The following is a 27,665-nucleotide window of genomic DNA, read 5'->3' as shown; positions in this document are numbered from 1 at the left end:
CATTTTACCCCACAAGCAATTTAACATCACTTTGGCAAACGATCGCCTGCCTTCGTTTTTCTCGATGTGGTCTAAAGTGATGCCTTCTTGTTCCCGGTATTTCTCTTTGAATTTTATTTGGTCTTCGGGAGTGTGACACCAGGAAGGATAGCCGCTGGCTTCTTGCTTCAGTTTCAAAAAGGCATCCACGTAGTCGGCGAAAATGCCTTTCTGAGTAGGGTCACCCTTGCGGTATTGTTGTGTCTTGGGAAAGTGACAAATTTCGTACACTTCTAACAGTTGGTATCCCATGTCCAGAGCTTTGAACAATTCTACGCTGACCCAGGTTCCCGTCAAGACCCGTTCTTCCTGGCTGTGATGGCAAGGCTGATCTTGGTTGCACGTTTCGGCACAAGTACGGCACAAGGGAAACATCAGTTTGCCTTGACAATGGTGAGGTAAGACGGGATGGTATAGGTTCGTGGGAGGCAAAACTTTGCACTTGATCAAGCCTTCGTATTGTCGAATGTTTTTCAGGTCAATGTGTTCCGTCAGCAATTGCGGGTGCCCTACAGGAAAGCGACAATATTTGCACACGTAGGGATACAGCGAACACACGTCCAAGTATTTGATTTCTTCTCCTTTCTCTTCGTCGGCTTGGTACAGCAAACAGGTGGCATTGGTCCTTCCTCCGTACAAACTATCCCTCGGGTTCAGCGGGTCCATGAACTGGTAACTTTCCACGAGGCGTTTAAACTCGGGATCGGTTTTCATACGGTGATCGTACTCGTGTTCCCACATTTCCACCACTTGGTATCCTTGCTGTTCTAACTTTAGGCGTCGCTGACAAGTGTCCTGGTACAAGTCTTCCATGGTTCGTTGCAAAAACTGATTTTTAGTGCCACGGTCAGGGTAACAAACAGGACATCCGTGAAATAAGCAACCATTAAACTCGTACACGATCTTGGGGTTTTCTAAGTCCCAGCCATCGACCGAATACGTTCCGATGGTCTTTTCGCCCCCTCCGTTGCAGGCATGCTGAATCCACTTGTCTTCCTTGTCGCACAAGTAATGTAACCAGCGTAGGGCTTTGACCGAGTATTGACGTTTGACAAAGTTGGAAGTTTGATGGCTGATGACAGCCACGGTGTTTTCAGGCATGAATCGTTGTCGATACACTAAGGAACACGCTTTGGCAATGGTGCAAGCTTCTTTCAAAGGATCGACCCCTCCGTGTTCCATGAACAGTTCTCGAAATTTTCCACAGCAACGCCGTAAAATGTCCACGTCGGAACGACAATACTTTAGCATTTCTTCCTGAAAGTCGAAAGGGTCGGAGGCGTAAGCCTGGTACCAAGCGTAGAAAGCTTCTCGTTGTTCGGTACGCATGTTGTCGGGGTCGTAATAGTGAGCCTCAGGTAAATGGGGTAGAACGGCGTGTTGATTGGCTTCCGTATTGAAAAAGTGTGGAAAGTACCCTTTAGCCATTTCTGTCATTCCAAACGTTTTAGGCATTCGACTCAAAGGCATGGCCAAATAGCTCATCGAATCTTTAAACTGTACTTGTCCCACTTGCATGAAAATGATTTTGGCTCCGTTCAAAGTCACTTTAGGACGTTCGGTGCCTTGTTCCGTATAGTACCTCAAAAGAAACTGTCCATCGTATCCGGAGAAATTGTGAGCCATCACCGTGGCATGACGATGACAATCTCCGTAAAGTTCGATGTCCTCTTGGCTCCACGTCTTGTCGATGGGGTCTAAGACCCATTGGGCAAAATCGTCTAGCGTCTTTGGTCCCCGAAAGATTTTTTCACGCCCTCCAGGAATCTTGCTGCAGTGAGGGCAATGACTGAAGATAGGTTCTTGAATGCACTTCTCGCACGCTCGATGAGCCACGCAGAAATTAGGAATGTGAATGCCAGTCTCTTGCATGCATTCGAAATCGAAAAAGATGAAATTACCTTTCTTCTTGTGACCGTCCTCTTTCTCTGGTGGGGTTTGGTATTTTTGCACGTAACATTGGTGTTCCAAGTCCACGATGTGGTGACAAATGTGACATTTTTTCTTTCCTGAACATACGTGTGCCTTGGTATTATTGGTACGTATGACTTGTTCACACGTAGAGCACAATCTCAGCAGTTGACAAGCACATTTCTTCTGTGAACCTTGCGTTTTCAGATGTTGTTGGTAACAGGTAGGGCTGACAAACGTACGCAGACAAGTTGAACAAGGCACTGGTTCTTCGCTCAAACAGGGTGAAGAGGCCAAACATCCTGTGCATTTCGATCCACAATGCTTGTGTTGCTCTCGATTGTTATAACCATGGTCACATTTCTCACAGTAATAACCGTATCCCAGGAATGCGGTGATACTGGTAATGGTATCGAAATGTTCATCGTGATGATAAACATGAATGTATTTTCCGTCCTTAAAATCTTGCCCTCGAAACAACAGAGACCCGCGCACTTCTTGAGGGTGCACTTTCAAGGTGTATCGTGGAGCTAGGGCATCTTGCAATTTTTGCATCTCAGGAATGCCACAGGGTGTGTCTTTGGACATGCCAGCTTGTCGTAACAGGAGTTCTGCTTCACTTCGTTGTTTGGCTCGGTCCGATTGTCGAATGTTCTCCCAGTCTCTTTTCCATTCTACCGTGTCGTTCTTGTTGGCATAGGTTCGTCCCACCGCGATGGCACGGGCTAAACACATCTGGTCATGAGGATTGTGAATTTGGACAAGGCTACGCTTAATGCTGCGAAGGTCGTTCACCAATAACATCTTTTTGCGTCCGGTCCCTTGAGGAGGAGAGACGTGGTTCATGTCCAATGTGGCTTTTTCATCGGTGATGTCAGACTGGTCATTAGATTGCTGCACGTGTTGAATCTTGTCCATGACTTTGGAAGCGGTCAATTCTGCAGGGGTGCTAAACTCGATCCAAACAGGGGATTTCAAACCGTCGTGTTGTATGGAAAGTCTCAAGCGGTCGTCTTCTTTGGATTGACATTGTCGCTTGAGTGCAGTGAGCAGAGAATCCCACACTCCGGTGATGAACCCTTCTGCTTTCTCTAACGGTACTTCAGACTTGAAATCTTTAAACTTCACCGTGTATTTGTAAGCCGTGGTTCTAAATTTTCTAGAGGAGCGCTTTTCCGTCTCTCGAATGGAATAGTATTTTTCAGGGTTGACTAAAGGTGGTGAACTTGGTTTAGAGGTTTCAAATTCTGGTTCACTCGTGTCCTCTTCAAAATCACTGGCATGAATTTGTGCCAAGATTTCAGCCCTGGTTCGAGGCGATAGATCACGTTTCTGTCTCTTACTTTCTTCTTCTTCTTCTTTCTTCTCAAATGAATGGGATCGTTTCATCTTGAAAGCAAAAAGTCAAATGACTCAAGTTCAAACACCATGAGCTACTTTATAGTCATAGCAGACCAGCGTATATAAAAGGGTGTGCGTCTTATCCTTTCACTATTCATTTCACTCTCAAGCCGAGCACAACGATGGAAGAGACTAACCAGATGGAACGTTTCGTCAGAGCTTTGCGAGGGGTCATTAGAAAATTCTCTTCAGACCAGCCTACGGACTACTCTCCTTCCTTTAGAGATAAAAGTCAAGATACTTGCTATATCTGTCAGAAGAAAGGGCATTGGTCTTCAGATGTCCAGACCGTCAAAAAAGAACAAAAACAGGGACTAAAAAAGACAAAAGTCAAGATACCTGTTATTATTGTAAAGAAAAAGGACATTGGTCTCCAGATTGCCCAAAAAAGAAACAAGAGAAGTCAGAAGAAAAGAAGGATTCTTCAGAAGAAGAGAGGGATTCTTCGGAAGAAGAGAGGGATTCTTCTGAGGAAGAAGAGGAAGAAAGAAGACAATTCTATTTACAAGAGGCAAAGAAACAGGAGAAGAAGAAAAGAAGAAGGGAAGAAAATGAGGAAAAGACGGTGAAGAAATTTAAAAAACAGAGAGACTAAACAAGGAGAAAGAAGAAGTCAATGAACTTTTTATTAAAGTGTTGTGTTGTGAATTGTGAATTGGATTGTAAAAAATGGATAAAAGAATAAATTAATGATATAAGGTAAGTGTCTTTGAGTTTTGATTTTAAAATAAGAACGTACACTCACGCACTCATACACAGACACGTACTATAAGGGTAAAATGGGTGGGGTTTATTTTTGAGTTATTGGCAAATTGAAATTGTATTTCTTTTCGAGAAATGTGGGTGGCCCTGAAAAGGGCCTCTTTCTTCATGGTGAAGGGGTGAGTTTAAGCAATCAACTTTAACTGCCTTATGCCTTTGCCACGGCCAAGGCCTACTTCTGGACTGCGTAATGTTGATGATGATGATAATGATTGGGTTGAAATCACTAAGGGTGGTACGGTAGGCTTAATCACAGGGTTGACGTGTTTAGCTCGGGAAGGTCGTATTCTCTTCGGTCGTGATAAAGAAGTCTGATACATTTGTTTCAGACTTCTTAACTCCGCTAAAATGTCCAACAGTACCGTGACCGTTTGATTTTCACCCTCTTGTTTCTTTGCTGCTACTTCTTCTTGCTGTTGTTGCTGTTGTTTTTTTCTTACCTCTTCTTCTTGTTGCTGTTGCTGTAGGAGAAAAGCCTGTTCCGCTTCCTTTTGTCGTTGTATAAATTTCTCCAATTCTTCTTTCTGTCTCTGTCTAAAATTCTCCACTTGCGGTAATGAAGAAGGTAACGAAGGTTCCGGAACAAATTCTTGCGAGGATTCACCTCCTCTGAAAGTAAGTCCGGGTTCCCTTGGGCAGTCTCCCCTGCTGGTGCACCCCATTGGATCGTTTTCTGAGTTTCCGTCATGTTGAATCACTGTCGCATAGATTGACTGCACACAAGCGCTAGCGAATCTATATAGACTACGTGACGTCACAGACTGCTCTCTTCGGATTGGATGCGGGCTGACTGAATTCTGTAACGCGTGTTAGGATTGGTGAATGAACTCAATCCGTTTCAATCCTACCTCTGCCTATAAATAAGCGCAGTTCAGTGCATTGATTCACCTGTTCTCGTCGCTTCAAGATGTGGACCACAGTTGAGTCATCCACCCTTGTGTCTTCCATGATGTTTAGGACAGACATGCTCATGTATGTCCGATCCAAGTGGACCGTTGTCCACAGGACAAACACCAGCCTGTGGATACGTAGGATCTACGTCGAAAGACAAGGATGCCTGAAAAGAGTGCTAATTTACGGGCCAACAGTGAGACGCAGCCTAAGGACAAGAAGAAGACCAATGCGGTGCCCTTTATGTTAATGAATACATTAACATAAACCCAAAGGCCCTTTTCAGGGCCAGCCATATTTCTCGAAAAAAGATAGCCTTTCCATTGCCTACCCCTTTTTTTTATTTTATTTTTTATTTTTTTAAAAATAGAGACCCTCCCTGTTTCAATTTTACATAGATCTATACAGTCCCAAGGGTTTTTGTCCATGTTAAATTTACATAGACCCTATACAGTCCCAGGGGTTTTTGGCCATGTTAATTCCCATAGACCCTATATTGTGCCACGATTTTTCTCCATGTTAAATTTACATAGACCCTATATTGTCCTAAGGGTGTTTTTAATGATAAGTCCCATAGACCCTATAGTATCCCCCTTCACTACTAGCGATCTAAATGGATGACACGTGTAACTCAAAACACACATATACGACATCAACATTTTTTGTTTCAGTGTGCTTTTGGTGCCACTCGCTTTTGCTGTCACGCAGTAGCTTTGGACCATAAGCCTCGTTGTCGAAACTCTCCTAACACCTGACACAATAGTCAGATAAATCAGACCCCAAAAATATGTGTTTATACTGATCGACTATTTGTGGGTATGATACAATCTAGGAATCCTTGCAGACGAATATATCCGCAACATACCAGCGTAAATGATAGACAATTGCCGATGTTCGTTGCGTATCATGAGCTGTTGCCGGTTGAAGTGTACTTTTGGCGATACGTGCAGAATATTTCCAGATCAAACCCTATATTTGGCGACTTTTAAAACCACAAGGAATATGACCATTTTGAATTTGGTGCTAGAAATGGCTGTTGCCAAATACCGGTAAGTGTCTAAGTTGTACGCAGGAGTGTTCCTTTCATTCATTCATTCATTCATTCATTCATTCATTCATTCATTCATTCATTCATTCATTCATTCATTGTTCGTTCGTTCGTTCGTTCGATTGTTCGTTATTTCTTTAGTTCGTTCATTCATTCTTTCCTTCATTAATTCGTAACTCAAGAAGGAGATTTTCACATACATATAAATGACAAACGAGATGAAATAACAGAAAAATCACATGTCACGAATATGCAAATTAGCATCGGTTAGCTTAAGGACACACGGTACTAATTATACGGAATAACTGTGAACCAGCCTAGAAATGGGTGAAGAAATAATAGAGTATTTACGGGTTTGGTGGTCCATAATTGGTTAATAATGAAAATTAAAATTTTAGGAAAAATATCTTTTGAGAGCTTATCCTATATGTAATGTAAAAAAAATATAGACAAATTTCTACTGATGCAATATTAGCATTTTTACAGGCTTGACTCATGAGTACTCACTAATGAAAGTAACACCTTATTCATTTGGTGCAGAATCAATAACACGTGTTTCATGCACATGTATGTAAACAAAATGCCGCGGGTCATATGGTGTTCTCCACACATAAGTTTGCACCAAGGTTAGATGTGCATGGAGAATTATAGGTCTCATCATCAGCACCCAGAAATTTTAAGTTATTGAATTTTGAATATGATGGTGTTTCCATATGTTTACTATTAGAGTTGAATTAGTACCGTGTGTCCTTAAACGAATATACAGTAAGATACAATCTACCAGGAATATAAATAAAGGTATCTAATTGAGATGTAGAGAATGCTGAAGTAGATGCGAGGCTTTCTATAAAGGAACTGATGACCAAAATGCATTAAGTCATGCACATGTATATCAGTGAAAATTATATGCCAGCGAATAATTACGCTTCATCAGTGGTCCATTATAATAACAAGAGCGTTACTGTTTATTACCCCATAACACGACATTGTACTCCTCTCCAAGCGATGGACTGTATTATATGACACAAAAACCTCAATGCTATGTGTCTGAGCTGAGAACGCAGAGATATTCTGCCAAGGCAACCAGATACACCCATATATCTCAAATAATGGTTGAAACTGACAAGCTACACGATTCTGATTTATAGTGCTTGTATAGAATTCTCAAGTCTCTGTCTCTGTCTCTTAGCCATGGTTATGCATTCTATTCCATTGAAGCCAGAAATCTTTCTCGTCGTCATGCTCCAACAATTTCTATGAATGTAGCCTTGGCTGGAATTTATTTTGACAAGGTGTTTTTGTGTGTTTCTTTATGTTTAATCAATGCAAACATTTTCTGATAGCTAGGAATTTATTGAGTGTTATTATTTACATGTTATGAAGTATTCCTTGACTATGTAAAACATTTTTGTGACAGGAAATGCATCATATCACTATCTCTTCATCTCGTTCACCTTTATTTTTTTAAAACATTTTTTAAATCAAGTTTCTTGTTTCCGTGACAAAGCTAAAAAAGAGGTGTCAAAATACACATCACAATAAAATTTGTATATACGTTAGACTATGATTATATGAGCTTTAATGCTAATGGAGACTTCACAAAAAAAGTCTAAAAATTACCATACAGGTTTTATTTCAACCATAAAAACCTGAAATGTAGCCATTCTGTTCAGAAGGGTGCGTAATAAACACATGTAACACAATTAATGCAAGTTGTATGTAAAACGACTTTTATGCAGGTTTTAAATGTTAGGACTATTGAATATTTACAAAACTGTGCACTATAATATAATCAGATCACAGATCACAGTGTATGATCACCAACGAAAGATGTTATATAAACACATGTATTTTTATTGTTTTCAACATGCAATGCTAAAGTTGTTCTTTGTGCATTTTTAAATCAAAGTTCATTACAGAAGACGAATCGTTATTGCATATTAGCCCATCAGCCGTTTGCAACATAGAAATGTACAAAATTAATTTATACCGAAATGAAGTTATGGCAGACACATGCTAAACAATACGCAATACAAATCATTGTCTTCAAATAAAACAGTGGATACAATAGACGTATGCATTAAAATATAAATCGTTATTATTCTTGAAACTATGTTAATTACTACAAATGAACTAGTTAATGCAGTCTAGAGAAGACAGAAACAGAAAGAAAGACAATGCAAACAGTCACATTAAAATGAAAATGTCAGTATGTTATCAGAAACTGAAGCAGTTAAAGCAACAAAATACAAACATACATTATTATCAGCTATTCAGCAGTTCACAGAGGATGGCTGAGTAAATGTAATCTCATTTTTTACAAAAGTTTTTTTTTGTCAGAAACTAATTGTCAACATCACAAATATAATTATAGTGATGGTCCTTTAATCACATGTTTGACACGTGTCACGTATGATAGCACGATGGCCAAATGGATGCTTGAGACATATATTCGGTCGAAATCAAACTTTTGAAAACAAAAACGGATTAAAAAAACAGTGTTATCTTTTTTAGTTATTTACTAGCATTTGTTGACGTGTTAAGTACATGCATGTAAGACTGTTAATCAAGTTACGATTTTTGATGAGAGCAATTGTTTTCTGTTTGATTTTTATGTAATTTCTCAAGTTCACTAAATATTTTCTTGTTTGCTGAATAAATGTTTTATGTTTACTGACGCTGTTTGGTAAATATCTTGCACTGTGTTGGCATCCCACTCAAAGTTTCCCTGCCTATTATCACAATAGTGTGGTTAATGAATTGTATGCTTCTGTATCACCATTTCCTATAGCTATCAACACGTTTTCTAATGTTGGCACAGCGTCTTTCACAGGCTGTCAGCTGTAGTGTAAACTTCATCGTCCCGAGTCGTTACAGTTTTTGTTTACAATTTATACGACAATTATAGCAAAGTCATACACTATAATGTACTGACCAATTAATGGGGGGGGGGGCTGCGAATTTTTTTAGTTGAGATATCTTTACATTTTCTTTTTATCTAAAAATAGTTGTTAAAAATTCTTTAAATAATAAAATCAATTTAATATGGTGTTATTATGGATTTAAATCAGTGCAAGATATTATAAAAAAACCGACAAAATCAGGACAGGCCCCTGCCTCAGAGGATTAAAATGTTGGTCCCTAAAATATAACTGCGTTATACATTGGTACGTATCATGGTATGTTTAGCTGCAAAATTTTCATGGTACCCAGATACAGTATTCCACACAGTGCTATACTAGTTGTGCAAGCACATTTACAGATCTACGCTTTGTTGCAGCCATACATATCCGAAAGCAAGGGGATGCTCGATTCATCAGAGCCGACACAAACCGTCCGATGTTGTTCTTTTCCCTAGAATCGAATGGACATCGTATGTAGTGTTGTGCCATTGGGATTCTACATATTCCGACTGTGCTTATTTTTCTATCAAAGGAACACACCAGTAGAGCAGGTATTTCCCCATATTTGGCGAGACACAGTGTGCAATATACAATTGTATTCGTCTTTAAAACGTAACACCCGGTTGAGTATACAAAGTCTCATTGTTAGGTAATCATGTACGGCATATGCTGCATTTGTAAACTTTACACATCTGATGTCTGCTTGATTCTCTCTACCCCGTCGCATGGAACAGTCAACACAGTGGCATAATCGAATGTTGTGTTGTGCGAATGGGATTCTACATATTCCAATTGTGTTTAATTCCCAATTTGTAAGTTCTTTACTTTTTACCACTCATGACCATTTATTTGGGTTTGCTATAAATTCTGCATATAAAATGTCACTCATAATTTTAGCATATCACCTGATTCTAGAATTAATAATGTTAACTAATTTTCTAAAGAGACTAAGAGAAACATTCTCCAATTCATCATGTACAATGTAATTCTATGTTGACTGTTATACTAAAATAATAATAATAAATCAAATAAATTGCATTAAATGTTTGGCGGCATATTAGAAAATTTATACTTATTTATTCAGTGCAAACAAAGATGTCATTGCTGGCCTGGGTATATTTTTCCAATTTTGCTTAGGAGTAGCCTGTCTTAAATAATTCCTTGATATTACAATAATGATAATAATAATAATAATAATAATGAGGACTTTGCATAGCGCCTAATCTTTAGAAGCTCTAAGCGCTTTACAACATTAGACAACACCTATAACATGAAAAACATAAATAATTATATGATTACAAAAACAAACACCATGAAATTAAAAAACATAAAAAAACATGTTGAAAATATTTAAGGCAGGAAACATTATTAGGTCTTTAAGCTTGTTCTTGCAGTCGAAATAAGTGAGTTTTAAGAGCACTCTTGAATGTGATCACTGTCTTTGTGTCTAAGTTCAGTGGGCAATTCTTTCCACGTTGCTGGGCCCTGGTATGCAAAAGAACGCTGTCCATATAACTTTATTTTCATAGTGGGAATAATGAGTATACGATTGTCAGAAGAGGACGTAAGTATCTTGCTGGTGTGTACACATGAGTGAGGTCAGAAAGGTATGTTGGACTGGAGTCCGGAGTGAAACGTAGCACAGAGAACAAATTTTGTATTTGATTCTGGATCGAATGGTTAGCCAGTGTAGGGTACAGAGCAGCGGGGAGGTGTGCTCTGATCGTGGTACTCTAAGTATGATCCCAGCAGCTGTGTTTTGAACTTTTTGAAGTTTCTGGAGTAGATATTGAGATAAACCAGACATAACTGAGTTACAATAGTCCAGTCTTGAAAGTACAAATTTACTAACAATTTCAATTTCGATTCCATCGTAAAGCAAACTTATTATTCCCAGATGTAACACATTCTCCGAAATATCATCATGGCGTCAGTCTTAGATATACTTATCCGTAATTTCCATTTCAGACAATAGCATTCCGCGCATCCAAGCCATTTGTAAACTATAATCACTTCTTGAAAATAAATACAGCATCGTCAGCATACGATGTTGTTGATGTTGTTGTAGTGCATTTAACGTCATACATGCTGGCCTACAATAACTAGTGACGGAAGAATACGTGAAAAACATGAGTAGAACTACCCGCCACGAGAAGCTACGTATACCATGTTAAGAACATATCATACCAATGAACCATCAATACCCTTTCCGATAAAAACATTTTTCTAAACATTAATAAACACTGTAAATAAAAAGGATCAAAAACTTTGCCTTTGACGCACACCAGTTTGTTGAATGAAATCTGTCTGAAAGATGATGAATAAGTTCGCCTTTTCTATTACGGTTCGAATCTAGTACCTGTCCGCTCCCGGACTATGTAAATATCATTATCATCATCATCGCCAGAAGTGACAGCTCCGTAAATGGGGCTCGAACTATCTGTCATATCTCTATCGATCTGAGAGTGCCCGTCAAGCAATTGGACATGATGAAGAAAACTTCTATCGTCAGTCATCATCACATCTTAATATGCGGAAATTACCGGCCAAAGTCATTCATAAAAGTTATGTGAAAAGTCTTTTCACTTGTACCTGTGCCGATACCACCTTTACCGCTAACAGTTAAATCGCTAATAGTACAAGCATTAATAATTTAATATGAAATAAAATGTAAGATAATTTTGGGTACAATTTTGTCGATCAACCATACAATAAAATCTATCTATGTAATTATTTATCACTTAATCTATGTATTTATTTTTTTCTTTTTAATCAATGAATACATTTATTTAAATGTCAGATACATTTATATCTATCTTTATTAATGAAATGCTACTTGTTTTACTTTCCAAAATTAAGATATATTAAGGGAGTATTAATAAATGCTGAAAGGTGCTATTAACGTGGTTGCTGATGTTAAAGAATCCCTCTCTCCCTCCCCTTCTCTCAGAGGTGGGAGAGGAGATGTAACGTTACAATGCACATAGAGATGCATTTTTATATTTCATTGTCTTTGTATGTGAATACATGCCATCGTCTTTTTCTCTGTGCTTTTTGGTTTTCCTATCTGAAAGTCATTCCGTTTGTCCATCTCTGTCTCTGCCTGTCTCTCTGTCTGTCTGCTGTCTGTCTCTCATGTAGGGATGTCGGAAATGAGGACATTTGGCGTTACAACAAAGTCATAAAAACATGATTGCATCCCATCTAAGCCCTCATGCCAATTTGTCCATCAGGTTCCCCACCCCACCCCATGCATAAGCCCCCTTCACACTAGCAGAGTGTAGTTTGTAACTTTTACAAATTTATCCTTTTTTCTTGACTTCGACTTGTAATCCAAAACCAGTCAATTCTCAAATACACAATACATCTTAATTTCTTGGTATGTCTTGCTTTGTCTTCTTTGAAAATGCATGCACTTTGAATCTTTTCATCCTCAATGATATCCAAGTGTTCCACAATTATAAATTCTTCTTGTTACCTTTTATTGTCTTATGGACGCAGTAGAAGCGTCCTTTGAAATTCTTGTCTGTTGCTATTTATTGTTTGTCCTATCTTTCTAGATGATCAAATTCGACAGGTTTTAACATTTGTTTACAATTTCAAAGGCAAATTGAGAACAATGACTTGGATCGTGTTGATCCTGAACTCTACCTAGGTTACATGCTAAGCATGTTCACACCGACTTTTGCAGATTATTTTTTTTAAAAGATTAGATGACAAATCGAGAATAAAGGATAGAAATTTACATTATGTCTACTTGCCATAATGTAATATTTGTTTACACACACACACACTCTCTCTCTCTCTCTCTCTCTCTCTCTCTCCTTTTACGTGTCAGTTTTCAGATGCGTACACATAATGATTTTCACGCCGTTGTTGAAACTTGTCCGAACGTTTCGGTCACACAAACCATTAAAAAACAGTACGAATTGTTTCCACGCGACTGAAATTGCAATTGATATAGATTTTAATTTCCATATCATCAGCTGAGTTTATGATCTTGCTGGCACAATTAAGCTGAATATGACAATTTGTTCATGACGCATTATTAGGTGACTTAATTTGTTGTATTCATTAAAATTCCCACTCTTTTAATGGCACATTGCCACCCCGATCATATCCCTTCAATCCTCTTCCCCACTCCCTCTGGCGGTGTTGTACGTTTCCTAATGCAGACTCCGTGGCCTATATGGTGCGTCTTTCTGCTACAAATGCGTATACAAACTTTAACGGATATATTCGAAAGGGCTTTACACTGTACGGAAGAAATGCGATCATGAATTTTATGCGAATTAAAAGACGTTTACAATATGTGACGCGAATTACAAATCGCAATCGGCTGACGATGCAGAAGAAGAATCAGTTGAAGAAAGTTAAAAATCTTTTGAAATTTACAAAACAAATTATTCCTTGTCTGGTTTAAAAACAAGCAATTCGTTTGTAAACAAATCTCAGTGTGTTTATGCGTGTCATTTAGATTTTTAACATAGCTTTAAAATGTTTTCAGTCATATAGCTACGATGTCGGCAGTGTGGCAGTTTATAGTGATGTGCATTGGGGCATCATGCTGTATACATTTAGCATCATGTCCCACCCAGTCACATTATACTGACACCTGACCAACCAGTCCCAACACTTACCTCGTAATGCTGAGCACCAAACTAGGCAGCTACTAGTAATCTTTTTATAAGTCTTTGGTATAACACGGATGTAGTTCGAATTCCGCGACCTCCCGCATCCGAGACGGACGCTCTAATCACTAGGCCAGCGGTGCTGTCTTAAACAAATCTAACGTCGGCCAAATAGGAACCACTAAAAAATGATAGAGGAAGAGGAAATGAGCAACACCAGATACACTTTAACAGAAACATTTCTTACTCCTACGTATTAAAATGTCTAAATTGACGGCATACTGTACAGCTGGACATGCAAAGTGTTAGTAAAATTACCTAAGAATGTATTGTTAGATATTTATTCATTAAATTTCGAAAAATAAAAGGTGCGTGCTTTCACAAAAGAATGACAGAAAAAGAAACATGAACACAATGGAACATACGCTGGCATATCTTTTAAATATCTTGGTGTGTCTTTGTGTGTGTGTGTGTGTGTGTGTGTGTGTGTGAGAGAGAGAGAGAGAGAGAGAGAGAGTTTGAGAGCTTACGTACGATGTGACAAATGTTTTTCCCCTTTCAGGTAAGCACTAAACATGCATCATTCACTCGGATTCAGCTCTTAGAACTCAACTGTTTGAAGTCATCTGTTTCTGGAGTGGCAAGTAAATATTTTTTCAAAGAGCCATGAATAAACGTGTACCTTCTCTGTCTTCCAACCAAGAAAGAAACAGGAAAAAAATGCGCGTCCTACTTTACATCTTATGACTTACGCTGATGTATTATTACTACAATTGATAACCTCCATCAATTCTTATACAGTCGGCGATGCATGCAACGGGTCCGTTCATATGCAGAATTTTACAGTAAGAGCTATACATGACGAGAATACTGCTGCAAAGAAGATATTTGAATTTCCAAGCGTCAATTTGAAGGTTGAAATTAAAAGAAGGCAACACGTTTATTACTGATGGCGGATTTGTTGACCGGATGCAGAATGTACAGATATTTATCGTGTGAAGGCAATGGTGGTATCACCTCTATATTTTTACAACGTTCTTGTTATTTGCTTATTTAAAAAAAAATTAAGAGCACTTTTATATGGACTTGTTTCATTACTTAGGCAAAGTAAAACATCTTGAGTATAATACTGAAAATCTAGTCAACAATAATTCTCTGAGGTTAACACTCAGCAACAAAATTTCACTAGCAACAGTCTTGAAAACAAAAGATTTACCATGCCTTGTGTTAATCCTTGTCACGTGATCACTTTTCATTAGATAACGCCTTGGGATTTGAATTTGGCTATACTAAGCAGATATTCGTAGTTAGTGAGGTGTTTACAGTAAATTCCATTAGAGACAACCTGTAAATGTGTTTACAGTCAACTCCAGTAGTAACAACCTGTAAAGGTGTTTACAGTCAATTCCGTTAGTAACAACCTGTAAAGGTGTTTACAGTCAACTCCATTAGTAACAACCTGTAAAGGTGTTTACAGTCAACTCCATTAGTGAAAACCTGTAAAGGTGTTTACAGTCAACTCCATTAGTAACAACCTGTAAAGGTGTTTACAGTCAACTCCAATAGTAAAAACCTGTAAAGGTGTTTACAGTCAACTCCATTAGTAACAACCTGTAAAGGTGTTTAGTCAACTCCAATAGTAAAAACCTGTAAAGGTGTTTACAGTCAACTCCATTAGTAACAACCTGTAAAGGTGTTGACAGTTAACTCCAGTAGTAACAACTTGTAAAGGTGTTTACAGTGAACTCCATTAGTAACAACCTGTAAGGGTATTTACAGTCAACTCCATTAGTGAAAACCTATAAAGGTGTTTACAGTCATCTCCATTAGCGAAAAACCTGTTAAGGTGTTTACAGTCAACTCCATTAGTAACAACTTGTAAAGGTGTTTACAGTCAACTCCATTAGTAACAACCTGTAAAGGTGTTTACAGTCATCTTCATTAGTGAAAACCTGTAAAGGTGTTTACAGTCAACTCCATTAGTGATAACCTGTAATGGTGTTTACAGTCAACTCCATCATGTAGATAAAATATATAATAATGTATCGAATATTACTGTTTTACATTGGATGGTACCTTTGATGCCTCTTAGTATAACGCTATTTCGGATATCGCGAAGTTTTTATCCCCGGATATTTTATCTTGACTGCTTAATGGAACACTTGCAGTCAATTGTAACACAAGTTTAACTTGTTTCCCCTAAACTTGAAAATTAACAAATCAGTTGCTACTGCTTGATAATTCTAAATCTCCTTGTTATAACTGGAATAAAAATACATTGCAAAGTAATTCCACAACGTTTGTTCTCAGAATAATTTAGTTCTTGAGAAGGATATGTCTTTCATTAAAAGCAGCGAATTTCAAACATTTGTTATTATGCTGCATATATTTTAATCTCACCTTCCTATGTTTCGAGCATGAAGGAAATTTTCTGATTTTGGCAGTGTTTTTTTTAAAAAATTGTATTTGTCAGCGAATCGTAGCAATTCATCGAAGTGTATATCAGCCTCTAATCCAATGCTTGTGGTGCGCTATATTATTTTCGTTTAAGAATTACGGACACAACTCTTATTTCGAGTCGGACATTGAAATCTTGAAAAACGCGTTCTATTCAAGGAAAATGTTTGCCTCTAATCTTGCATTAAGCAATGTTTGTGAAAACCATGTAGCGTTGTAAAGACTTTAAAGTATCCGCAAGGTATCTTAGTTTTCAGGTTTTTGCTCTTGCTATGAATAAATTTAAAAATGTGTTTACCAGTGAATTGTCATACAAAACTACTAATATTGCTACTACTACTACTACTACTACTACTACTACTACTATTACTACTACTCCTACTACTACAAATGTACTGAAGAGATGAAGTGCTTTACAAAAGTGTGAGAAAACAATTACTATACAGCAGCGGATTCATACATCAGCCTGATGATGAGGACAATGATTATTATGTTGAAGTGATGATGAGTATGAAAATGATGACGGACAGCAAAACTGAATGATACTTAGCATATTTTTTGTTTACTTTAAAATGCGTGTGGGATGCATTGAATGATTGCGTTGAGGGTTTAGTTTCAGGCACAATCCAAATATGGCATTGGGCCCAAATTGATCTATGTTAATAAATGCACGAAAACAACTTCGTTATTTTTCGAATTTGCTAAGAAAAGTTGTTATAAAATTAAATTATTTAACAGAATCGAATTTAAAAAATGATTGCGTACAATAATTACGTTAATTTTAGAGAATATTTTCGTCAATTTTGAATAAGAGATTTCTGGTAAGAATTCCTTTAGTTGTTCTTGTATTTGTAGTTTGTTACATAGAAATCGATTTCGTAAAAAAACGGATTTATGCAATGTCGAATAAAACTGTATAACAATTACTTATGGGTATGGATATTTATAAAAATGAATCTAGGCACCCCTATCTTATCAATTTCCTAAAACGGGCATCTAAACACCCATCAAGAATATTACAAGCCATTTTCCCAGATCCCAGTAATGCGCACTTCGCATAATACGTCAACTAACTACACTCATCACTGCCATCACAACAATATGTTATTATTTCATTGTTAATACTTCAGTGGTCAATTATAAGTTTTTAAAATTGACAACTACAGATAAATATTTCCTATATTAAGCAAAATCACATTTTAAACGGACCATAGTGTTGTCTCTAGCCTGCACTCCGTAGGTGGTACCTTGCCATCCCTGGGAAGTACGGTACCTTTCGTGGGAGTTACGCTGTCTTCCTGTCTGGTTGCCCTATCTTAAATTTTGAGATTTTTAATACGCAAGATATGATATCAGTCTACATGTGCCTTATCGGCATCCATTTGGTTTCATTTACTCATATGGTTTACTTGCAGTGTTAATATTATTTTAAATGCACCAGCGAATCGTCGTTTCTTGTAAATTCACCCTCTCTTGTCGTGTGGTCTGGGTATAACACTAATACATATTTATAATTAGTGCCGGATTGCCTATGAAGCACACTAAGCACGTGCTTAGTGCATCGGACCAACAGGGGCACCAGGAAAAAAAATCAAATTAATTGTTGATGATAAAATTGAATGAATTATATATAACCATTTAAATCTGCATGTACGAGTATTTTGATTTTGGAATGAAGGCAGCACTGGTATTCCCCCCCCCCCCTTTTGTTTTTCTTCACATTTTGTAGAAAGGGGAGAGGTCACCATAATATTTACAGAGCTTAGGACCATGGAAGGACTTAATCCGGCACTGTTTATAATCCGTTTGTTCTTCCATCATCCATACAACAATTTTATTTTCTCGACATTTTGAATGCACATAAAAAAAAGAGCTGAATGAAATTCCAGGTGTTATTTAAATGTTTCTTATACCTGCATAGTTTGCAAACATAAGCCTTGGAGGAGTGCAGTATACATGTTACACGATGTATTTACCAGGACACTTACAGATGGAATGTTATCCTATCTTTCATGGGACTGTATGCCCGACCAAAGAGACAACAGTAATACACATGGACAGTTTATATTCGAATCACAATCGTCTTACAGTTCGTAATGAACAGGGGCGTATTAACCATTAAGCAGACTAAGCACGTGCTTAGGGCACCAGGGCCAAAGCGGGCACCACAAAGTTGAGAAAAGGGTGAAAAGAAAAAAAAAAACGAATGAAGATTTGTAAAAAAAATTGATAAAACTAGTGCAAATTCATCATAATGTTCTGTTTCTTGATCATGGTGCACCCTAGGGTTATCTTCCCAGGTGTACGTGGAAAGGAGGGGGGCACCAAGATTTGTCAGTGCTTAGGACACCAGTGAGCCTTAGTCCGCCCCTGGTAATGAAGGTGGAATGCAATTAATTTAGGATGATAAAAAGAGAGTAATTATGGAATTACAACGAGAAAATGACAATGTCACCCACTTGGTTACGGTATGTACTCTAGGATAACGTCAATACTAGTTTAAGTCGAGTCACATTATAAACGACAGAGAGCCTGATCTGCCATAGCGTAATGCTCTCGCAGATCAGGGGTTGTCTTTCTTGCTCAACTGATCACTCCTAACAAACTGCACATATCCAGATCTGGGCCCATGCAGTTTGCAGTTGGATTCGTCTTATAAGCGAGCACATACGTTACGTTAAATCTGTCTGTAAGGTCAATGCGGTTTGTAGGACCTAATCATTAAAACAAACATCATAGACTGATCAGCAGATTAATTATGCGACGGCAAGGCATGGTCTATGGTGTTTGCTGTTCGGTCCGATCTCAACGCGAGTATGTACAATAAGATAGATTTTGAACACAACACTATCGCTTTGATCTGGCTGACTGAATATTCTAATGAATTCACACGGTTACAGTTAAGCAATACTGTATGTTAGAGTAATGGCTGAGGCCACAAGAATCAACAAAGGGAAAATTCATACGAATATTGTAAGTTTTTCTGTGTTCTAATTGGGTATTTCTTCATTGAAAATTGCTATATGCACCTGTTAAGAATATAGAAACGAAAGAAATTAAATACGGATAACATATTAAGTTGGTGCCAGACTGGTAGTTTCTTGACCCTAAATATAAGCATCAAGAAAAGACCTTTCCTTCAAGTTGATATCTTCTTTTTCTATAACAAGACAATTATTTATTGACGCCATTGATCCAACTTTAATTTTCATTTCCTCTCTCTCTGAGCCAAGTTATTCTGTGTGAATTGCATTGAATAACAATTAAAAAAAAGAGAAGCGAAAGGGATGCTAAATAGTGTCGAAGGAAAACAAAGGGAGAATATAAATATAATATATGCCATATTTTATTCAATAGGTCATAATTCATTTGAACCCATATTAAGATAATTTTAATATTCGTATTAAGTCACCTGATAGTTAATAAACTATGCTAATAGTGGTTGTCATATCATGAGTGTAGTTTTAATTTGCTATTTATTGACGAGTCACGGCGGGTAAGTGGTTATCGTGTCTATTTATTGCTATTCATTGAGGAGTTGCGGCGGCTTAGTGGTTAGTGTGCTGAATTATTTCTATTAATTGAGGAGTCATGGCGGGTCAGTGGTTAGCGTGCCTATTTATTACTATTCATTGAGGAGTTGCGGCGGATTAGTGGTTAGTGTGCTGAATTATTTCTATTCATTGAGGAGTTACGGCGGGTCAGTGGTTAGCGTACCAGCTTATTGGTATTCATTGAGGAGTCTCGTTGGATCATTGGTTAGCGTTCCGATTTATTGCTATTCATTAAGGAGTCACGGCGGGTCAGTGGTTAGCGTGCCAACGTATTGGTATTCATTGAGGAGTCACGGCGGGCTAGTGGTTACCTTGCCGATCTAATCACTTAATGACAACACATCACGAATCTTTAATTTTGCACTTTTAGTGTCGTACCAAACACATTGTTTTGAGGTAACATGCATTGTTGGTAAGTTCTGCCCTGTGTCCATCAACACATGCATTCCTTCACTGTTTTCCTCTTGAAGGTGCTAATGTCTATATGGATTAATACTATCTGATACTAATACCATTGATGTTAGAGGGATATTTAAATAATTTAAATTATCTTTTATGTACAAAGTTCAAAGTTCTTGCACCTGTTCAAATTACGTTTGCGCTAAGAATTAGTTTTCTTTCCAAAATGAAAACTCAAGAAAATGAATTATTTAAGACATTTAAAAATCATGAGAGGACATATCATTGATGATGCCACACGACTGGTTTGGTGGCAAATATGGTGATAATATCACGAAATGGTATTACTAAATGAGACTTTTTTTTTGTTTTGGATGATGCCCATTCTCAAAAATGGAAGTTCAGTTTTCTAATAATATTTATGTCAGATCTGAAGTTTATTTATTTTGAGGAAAGTTTAAAGATACTATGTCCAAGGGCGCGCAAATAATTTTTTCATTGGTTTGTGCAAACATGTAGTGGTCAGCTATTACATTTTTGTATGTAGGCCAAACATGTAAAGAGACGAAACCCGGATGTGATGCGTGAGGGTAATCCCCTCTCCCCTTAACCTATGCGCTGGTGCTCATGGCTAAGTCTCCAGTTTATCCTGGTCTTTATCACATGTTGACAGGTTTTGCATCTATTATCGCCACAGGGATAACATTTAGTAGGGTGGTCTCGGTTAAAGATTGGCGTTGGCTTCGCCGTGACTAGGACGTCTGTGAGGGTTTTCGGTCTCCGGTAGGCTATTATGGTTTATTTTCGGGAGGATTAACTTTAGTGTGTCAAATGATTCCATGATAGGCACGATGAGACCAGCATATTTTCTAGCGTAGCGGCTAGCGAAAAACTAAACATACATGGTTCTAACAAAACGTGCAAAATAGAATAAAATTATCTCATCACATATAAGATCGGCAACTGAAAAGCTACACAAAAGGATCAACCTTCATAGATCTGATGGGATGGCGAAGAAGCTGTAAAGAAGTCCAGTCGCAGAACACTTCTTCTCCCGTGTCCACACTTTCAGTGATATGACAATTATCGCTGGAGCTCCGAAACCAGGAAAGAAAAGGAATCTTATTTAAAACGCCGCGTTAGAACACTGAAACCAAGCGGTTTAAACCAAGAAAAGCAGATAAAGACAGCCATGCACAAATGCAATCATCTTTTGCAGCCGACACATGACTCTTTTAAATAATTCTCTAAATTTGCTCATTAGTCACCGAATAGCCAGCCGATAATTACTATTATTATACAGTGAAATATCCGTTATATAATTTGCGCTCACACGCATTTACATAAAATAACAGACGGCTCATCGATTTCTAGGTCAGAATCAAATATTTTTTCAGCATTCGCATCAAGTAGAAGTAGACTAGTTGAAACAAACCATTTCAAGCTTTCATTACCGTAGAAATAGTAATGTAGAGTTTTGTAACCTCAACGGTTTTTCTGCTTTGTTTGTTTGTCTTGTCCATGTTTTGCATTTGCCTTTGAAAAAAACTCATTCAGAGTCTAAAGTGCTCATGCTAGTTGGATACTAGTTTTGCGCTCTTCGTTGTCAGTTCAATACGAGTAAGGCAAAAAAAAAAAAAAAAGAAAAAAAAAAAGGCCATTTTTTGGATTATATACAGAGCTGGCAGAAAGAAACAAGAAACGATTTAATATATGGCAGCTGAATATTGCTTGGTTATTTGCTGCTGATACATTAATGGAATTACGATTAATCTAGAAAGTATCAATCGGCAAGAGGACAAGAGGACACGAAAAAAACAGACACAGAAAATGCTCTTAGAGATATACCTGTTCTTTAAGTTCAAAATATCATATTATTTGAGTAAACCAATATGTGTGAACATGAAGCAAAAATATATATTGGCATCTAACTCCAAGAATTGCAACATACTGTTGAAACATGCGATCATATCTCTCATAGTTTGTGCCTATCTGAAGAAGAGCCACCATGGTCCCATCAACTTTTCTTTCCCAAAGGATGTCTTCTGCCTTGTGAACGCTTCCTTGTAAAACGTCTAGCGAAATCTAGAAAACGCAGATCCCATTATTTGTCCTTTTATTTATTTTCGGGATGATCAAGGTCTTCCGCAGGAATTCAGAATTCGTGGCTCCTTTGTTTTCAATATTTTAAAGAGCAGAAGTATTGGCTTGCTGATATCTTAGATGTGAACCACTTTGAAACAGTAACAATGGTACATATACGTTCCTTTCCTATTTCAGTATTTATCAGAACAAAACCTGCTACACAAAGACAGCCTTAGACATCAAACATTAGCTGATTTATATACCTCAATACTAGCCTGTTTATATTGCCATTTTACAGAAATTACAATCGTCTCATACAATATATCACAGGTAGATTGTTCATCAACTAACATGATATCACATCAGCTGCCAATATAAGCCAAATCCTGTGAACTGAACACATACATATCCAGGAAGCAGCTAATCCAGAAAGTTGTCAATTTAAAATTGTTTTTGAAATCTTACCTAACTTGCTATGTATAAATAAGCGACGTAACATCTAATGAACATTTTGTTAGTCTCAGAGACTGCCATCTTATATTGTTTACGATCAATCTTGTACAGCTCGTCATGAAAAATGAACCTCAATCCGGAGAAAGAACACAAATCAAATATGAACAAAGCCCATCACAAATCAAAGGTATTCCAAATGATTCAAAAGATGTATTGTCATTGCATCATCCACTGTGTGAAGAAAACGAAGATTGAGTATGCAAGGAACTTCCCCCACGAAAGAAAAGATCTGGAATGGTTGCTACTGAAGATGACCTCAGACGAAGCGCGTGCTTTTGCACGTTTTTATGAAGCAGGCTACCTGCGCCCTGAAATAGATATAGACTAGACAAACGTCATTACACCCCTTCACAAAAGTTTGAGAAAGCGGCTCTGATGGGAAGTTCAAAGTTTGAGCAAGTCTCCCCTTCACAAATGTTTGGAAAGCGGCTCTGATGGGAAGTTCAAAATTTTGAATTAGTAAACTTGGATCTAAAACAAAAGCGTTTCATCCCTGGCCTTCATGTTACGGAGGAAATGCACACCGCTAATGTCAAGGACGAAATCGTCAATAATAATATTCAAGAAGAAATAGTCAATAGTTATGTCGAAGCGGAAAAATTCCCTTTAAGCATCTCCAATGACGAAATCGATGGCATTTCAGGAGCTATTTCCTAAAATAGGGCAGTCGAATGTAATGCAATTATAGGAAGAAATCTGAATATATTGCAAACATCTAGTATGATCCAGGTGTATTCCCTGATTTGTTGACTTTTATTGATGTCATTAATATAGATGAAGAGGATGTAAAACCCAATAATGGGGAGGAAAAGAACAAACAAGAAAAATAAAGAAAGTAGAGCGGGAAGACCATTTAAAGATTAGGGTAAAAGAAGACGATGCTGACAAAGATATTCTCCATGATGCTCATGTCCTCAATGATGAAATACAAGTACGATTTATGACAAAGATGAAACTTGTCTGCAATACTGATAGTAGCACACTAGGGTACCTGTAGTATACAGTACTGATAGTAGCACACTAGGATATCTGTGGTATACAGTACTGATAGTAGCACACTAGGGAATCTGTGGTATACAGTACTGATAGTAGCACACTAGGGTACCTGTAGTATACAGTACTGATAGTAGGACACTAGGATATCTGTGGTATACAGTACTGATAGTAGCACACTAGGATATCTGTGGTATACAGTACTGATAGTAGCACACTAGGGAATCTGTGGTATACAGTACTGATAGTAGCACACTAGGGTATCTGTGGTATACAGTACTGATAGTAGCACACTAGGAAATCTGTGGTATACAGTACTGATAGTAGCACACTAGAGTACATGTGGTATACGGTACTGATAGTAGCACACTAGGGTATCTGTGGTATACAGTAGCACACTAGGGTATCTGTGGTATACAGTACTGATAGTAGCACACTAGGAAATCTGTGGTATACAGTACTGATAGTGGCACACTAGAGTACATGTGGTATAAGGTACTGATAGTAGCACACTAGGGTATCTGTGGTATACAGTACTGATAGTAGCACACTAGGGTATCTGTGGTATACAGTACTGATAGTAGCACACTAGGGTATCTGTGGTATACAGTACTGATAGTAGCACACTAGGGTATCTGTGGTATACAGTACTGATAGTAGCACACTAGGGTATCTGTAGCATACAGTACTGATAGTAGCACACTAGGGTATCTGTGGTATACAGTACTGATAGTAGCACACTAGGGTATCTGTAGCATACAGTACTGATAGTAGCACACTAGGGTACCTGTAGTATACAGTACTGATAGTAGGACACTAGGATATCTGTGGTATACAGTACTGATAGTAGCACACTAGGATATCTGTGGTATACAGTACTGATAGTAGCACACTAGGGAATCTGTGGTATACAGTACTGATAGTAGCACACTAGGGTATCTGTGGTATACAGTACTGATAGTAGCACACTAGGAAATCTGTGGTATACAGTACTGATAGTAGCACACTAGAGTACATGTGGTATACGGTACTGATAGTAGCACACTAGGGTATCTGTGGTATACAGTAGCACACTAGGGTATCTGTGGTATACAGTACTGATAGTAGCACACTAGGAAATCTGTGGTATACAGTACTGATAGTGGCACACTAGAGTACATGTGGTATAAGGTACTGATAGTAGCACACTAGGGTATCTGTGGTATACAGTACTGATAGTAGCACACTAGGGTATCTGTGGTATACAGTACTGATAGTAGCACACTAGGGTATCTGTGGTATACAGTACTGATAGTAGCACACTAGGGTATCTGTGGTATACAGTACTGATAGTAGCACACTAGGGTATCTGTGGTATACAGTACTGATAGTAGCACACTAGGGTATCTGTAGCATACAGTACTGATAGGAGCACACTAGAGTATATGTAATGATAGTAGAATCACACATGAAAACTCTTCTTCGTTGCCTAACATTAATCGACGTGCTGCGAATCCCTGGCAGTATTTTTCATTAATCGATGCAACTGCATCGCCAGCGGCGTTCATAGTTACGTTCCGGTTCTCTGGATGACAGTGGTGTCCTTCGCATGGCACTGTTATTAATAATACCATCTAGATCTCCAATTCCGTATGCTGTATCATCTGCTTTCAGAAGATGACCTTCGATCTCAGTGAATGCCTCAGTAGGCAGGAAAGGAAATATCTGCTTTTATCTTATAAGTGCTCAATAAACGTGTCTGTCTATGACGCCACTGGTAAATAGATCCCATCAAATACCAACTGATTCATTGATGATTTATTCGGAACTATTACCGGCTCGTCTTCTACCGATCAAAGTTTCTAGTCGATCAACATCAACGAGGACGTTATTGGGACAAAGTTTATCTTGAATCACCGACAATTCAGGGATTACATTTGTTTTTTACGACCACGATGTAACTGCACATCACGAGTTAGCCACTCTCCTACTTTTTCTTCACTCAGCTGGAGTGCTTTTGAGGCAGCTTCTGCTTCTTCCTTCATTGATTCAGATCTATTTTTTATGTTGACTTTCTCCTTTCTTCCTTCGCTTTTTCACGTGAGACGTTTTGTTTCTTCACTTTTTGTTTCCCTTTCATGATGCTTGCAAAATATTCTTCTACCGCTTGGTTAAAGATTTTAAAATCATTGTTGTCCCTTCTGACTTGCTGAGTATTGTTAGCAACGCGATATACATGTGTGACTCAGTAAGTAGATTTTAGACTGTAAACATATTTGGGTTTTACATATGATCTCTACCACCATATCCAAATGCGAAAATATCAAGTATTTGGTCTTTATTCCTGATAGCGGCAATACCTTCCTCAGCAAATTGATCTATTATGTTAGTTCTAACACGCGGAGTTAACCCTGTTGATGGTGGTTGAACTTCGGGTTACTGAGGTGCTGGTCGAGCGGGTTGAAGACGACCAGCAATGTCAACATGTAATGTCTCAAGAGCTTTCTGTGTTTCCTCAGTTCTGTAACAATTTTTGTGGTTGACTCGACGATTCGGTTTATATAACTGTTCCGTACTTACTTTAAATTCCATCTGAGCTTCCTGACGCTATTGTAGTTGCTGCTTGACAGAATAACGGACGCGTAGATATTTCTTAATTTACTCTTAACTCGTTGTCGAGCTAGTTTAGCTGTGAGATACTCCATAGTTAGCGCAGAATCACTCATTATTATTATTTATTATTATTATTAAACAGAGATTTAATTACACATCACCGGTCAATGTATACTCATTACCGATTACCACATTGTTTTAAAATACAATTCATTTTGTTGTCGATCAATCAGTTATTAAAACACTATAGACACCGCCGGCGGCTACTATTTTATATTTTACCTCTGGCTTGGTTTGCCGGATCACACCCGTTCGACCACAGCGCGATCTGTCAAATCAGGCTTTTGGCAATTAAGAAATAAAAGTTTTATAAAGCCCGGATTGGTGAATCGCAGGGTTGAAAGGGTGGTGGTGGTGGTGTCCTAATCAGGGTCGACTCACAAGGCTCGGATCGGCTTTTGGCAATTAAGATCTCAACATTTTTTGTAAGGCCTAGATTTAGAAAGGGACTCCTTAAAACATCCAAACAGAATTGGTTTAACCCTCCCTAGTATTTTCTTTTACCCAAGGGATATAAATCACCGCACGTTGATTCTCGGGTCGATGCAAGGCTCTGGTCGGCATTTCTAATGCAGGTATGAGCACCTCCACCCCCTATTTCGTAGAAGGTTTTGCTTGTAAAATGATCGCTTCGTACCGTTTAAAAAAGGTCACCCTTCCCCCGGCTGCTCTTCTCTTTTACTCAGTTCTGTTATTACACTGTAACTGGAACTCACCAATGTCCATATTTTCCACGTGTATCGTGATCTGTTTATCACGTCACAGATTTGAGAATTATCGTCTATACGTGCCCACAATTCACTAATATTTTCTTTTTCAATAATTCAAAATAATACATTTGCTTTCCATACTCATATTTTAAGCTTTCATCTACACCGGCCTGAACACTCAGCGAAGTCTGTCTTGTGGATTTGCTGGTCTTCTATCTTTGACTGGTCTTCAACCTCTGACTGCTTTATTTTCCAAATATACATCAATTTATACAGAGCAACTTGCTTTGCCGTACAGCAGTGGTATCTTGTAGGAACACGTGCTGGTGGTTTGGAGGTATTCAAAAAGTGAACCCAAATATTTAAACATGGGAGTGGGACATTTATAAATATTTACGGAGGGGGGTGGGGGGCAAACATCTAAAATTACTCCACTGATTACCATGCAACTTAGCATACACTGTTTAATGGGTTGGTGGGTGTTGAACATAAATTGAACCCACATAATACTAGTACTTTGGCAGACAGTGATATAATATAAGACCTCAACCCTGACAGTTTTGTCTGGTGTGCCTCACGCCATCCCCACTCTGAAAAAAATATGGTATGACTAATAACTCCGTAAAACACTTACTAGTTCTAGCCAAATACCAGAAATTAAGACATTGAGAATGCGAGGTCATCTTCTATAGACAGTTTGTTGTTGTTGCAAGATA

At 38.1% G+C, this 27,665-nt stretch overlaps 2 protein-coding genes across 2 annotated transcripts in view; one reads left to right on the top strand and one right to left on the bottom strand.

The window, feature by feature from the left end:
- Positions 1–15,081, bottom strand: part of LOC149796860 (uncharacterized) — a 41,934-nt gene extending 26,853 nt beyond the window's left edge. Inside the window, exons 1-2 of the mRNA XM_089961503.1 lie at positions 14,121–15,081; positions 13,596–13,767 (exon numbers count right to left, since the gene is read on the bottom strand). The gene's annotated coding sequence lies outside the window, so the exon portion shown is untranslated. The remainder of the gene's footprint in view (positions 1–13,595; positions 13,768–14,120) is intronic.
- Positions 9,239–27,665, top strand: part of LOC149796859 (uncharacterized) — a 32,682-nt gene continuing 14,255 nt past the window's right edge. Inside the window, exons 1-2 of the mRNA XM_089961504.1 lie at positions 9,239–9,767; positions 14,149–14,230. Coding sequence (XP_089817630.1) covers positions 9,681–9,767; positions 14,149–14,230 — 169 coding nt within the window. The 5' untranslated portion in view covers positions 9,239–9,680. The remainder of the gene's footprint in view (positions 9,768–14,148; positions 14,231–27,665) is intronic.

Source organism: Sinohyriopsis cumingii, chromosome 6, assembly GCF_028554795.1.
Source record: "Sinohyriopsis cumingii isolate HCF-2022 chromosome 6, ASM2855479v2, whole genome shotgun sequence".
In the NCBI taxonomy this organism is placed as follows: Eukaryota; Metazoa; Mollusca; class Bivalvia; order Unionida; family Unionidae; genus Sinohyriopsis; species Sinohyriopsis cumingii.
This window is presented reverse-complemented; position numbering and strand designations above follow the sequence as displayed.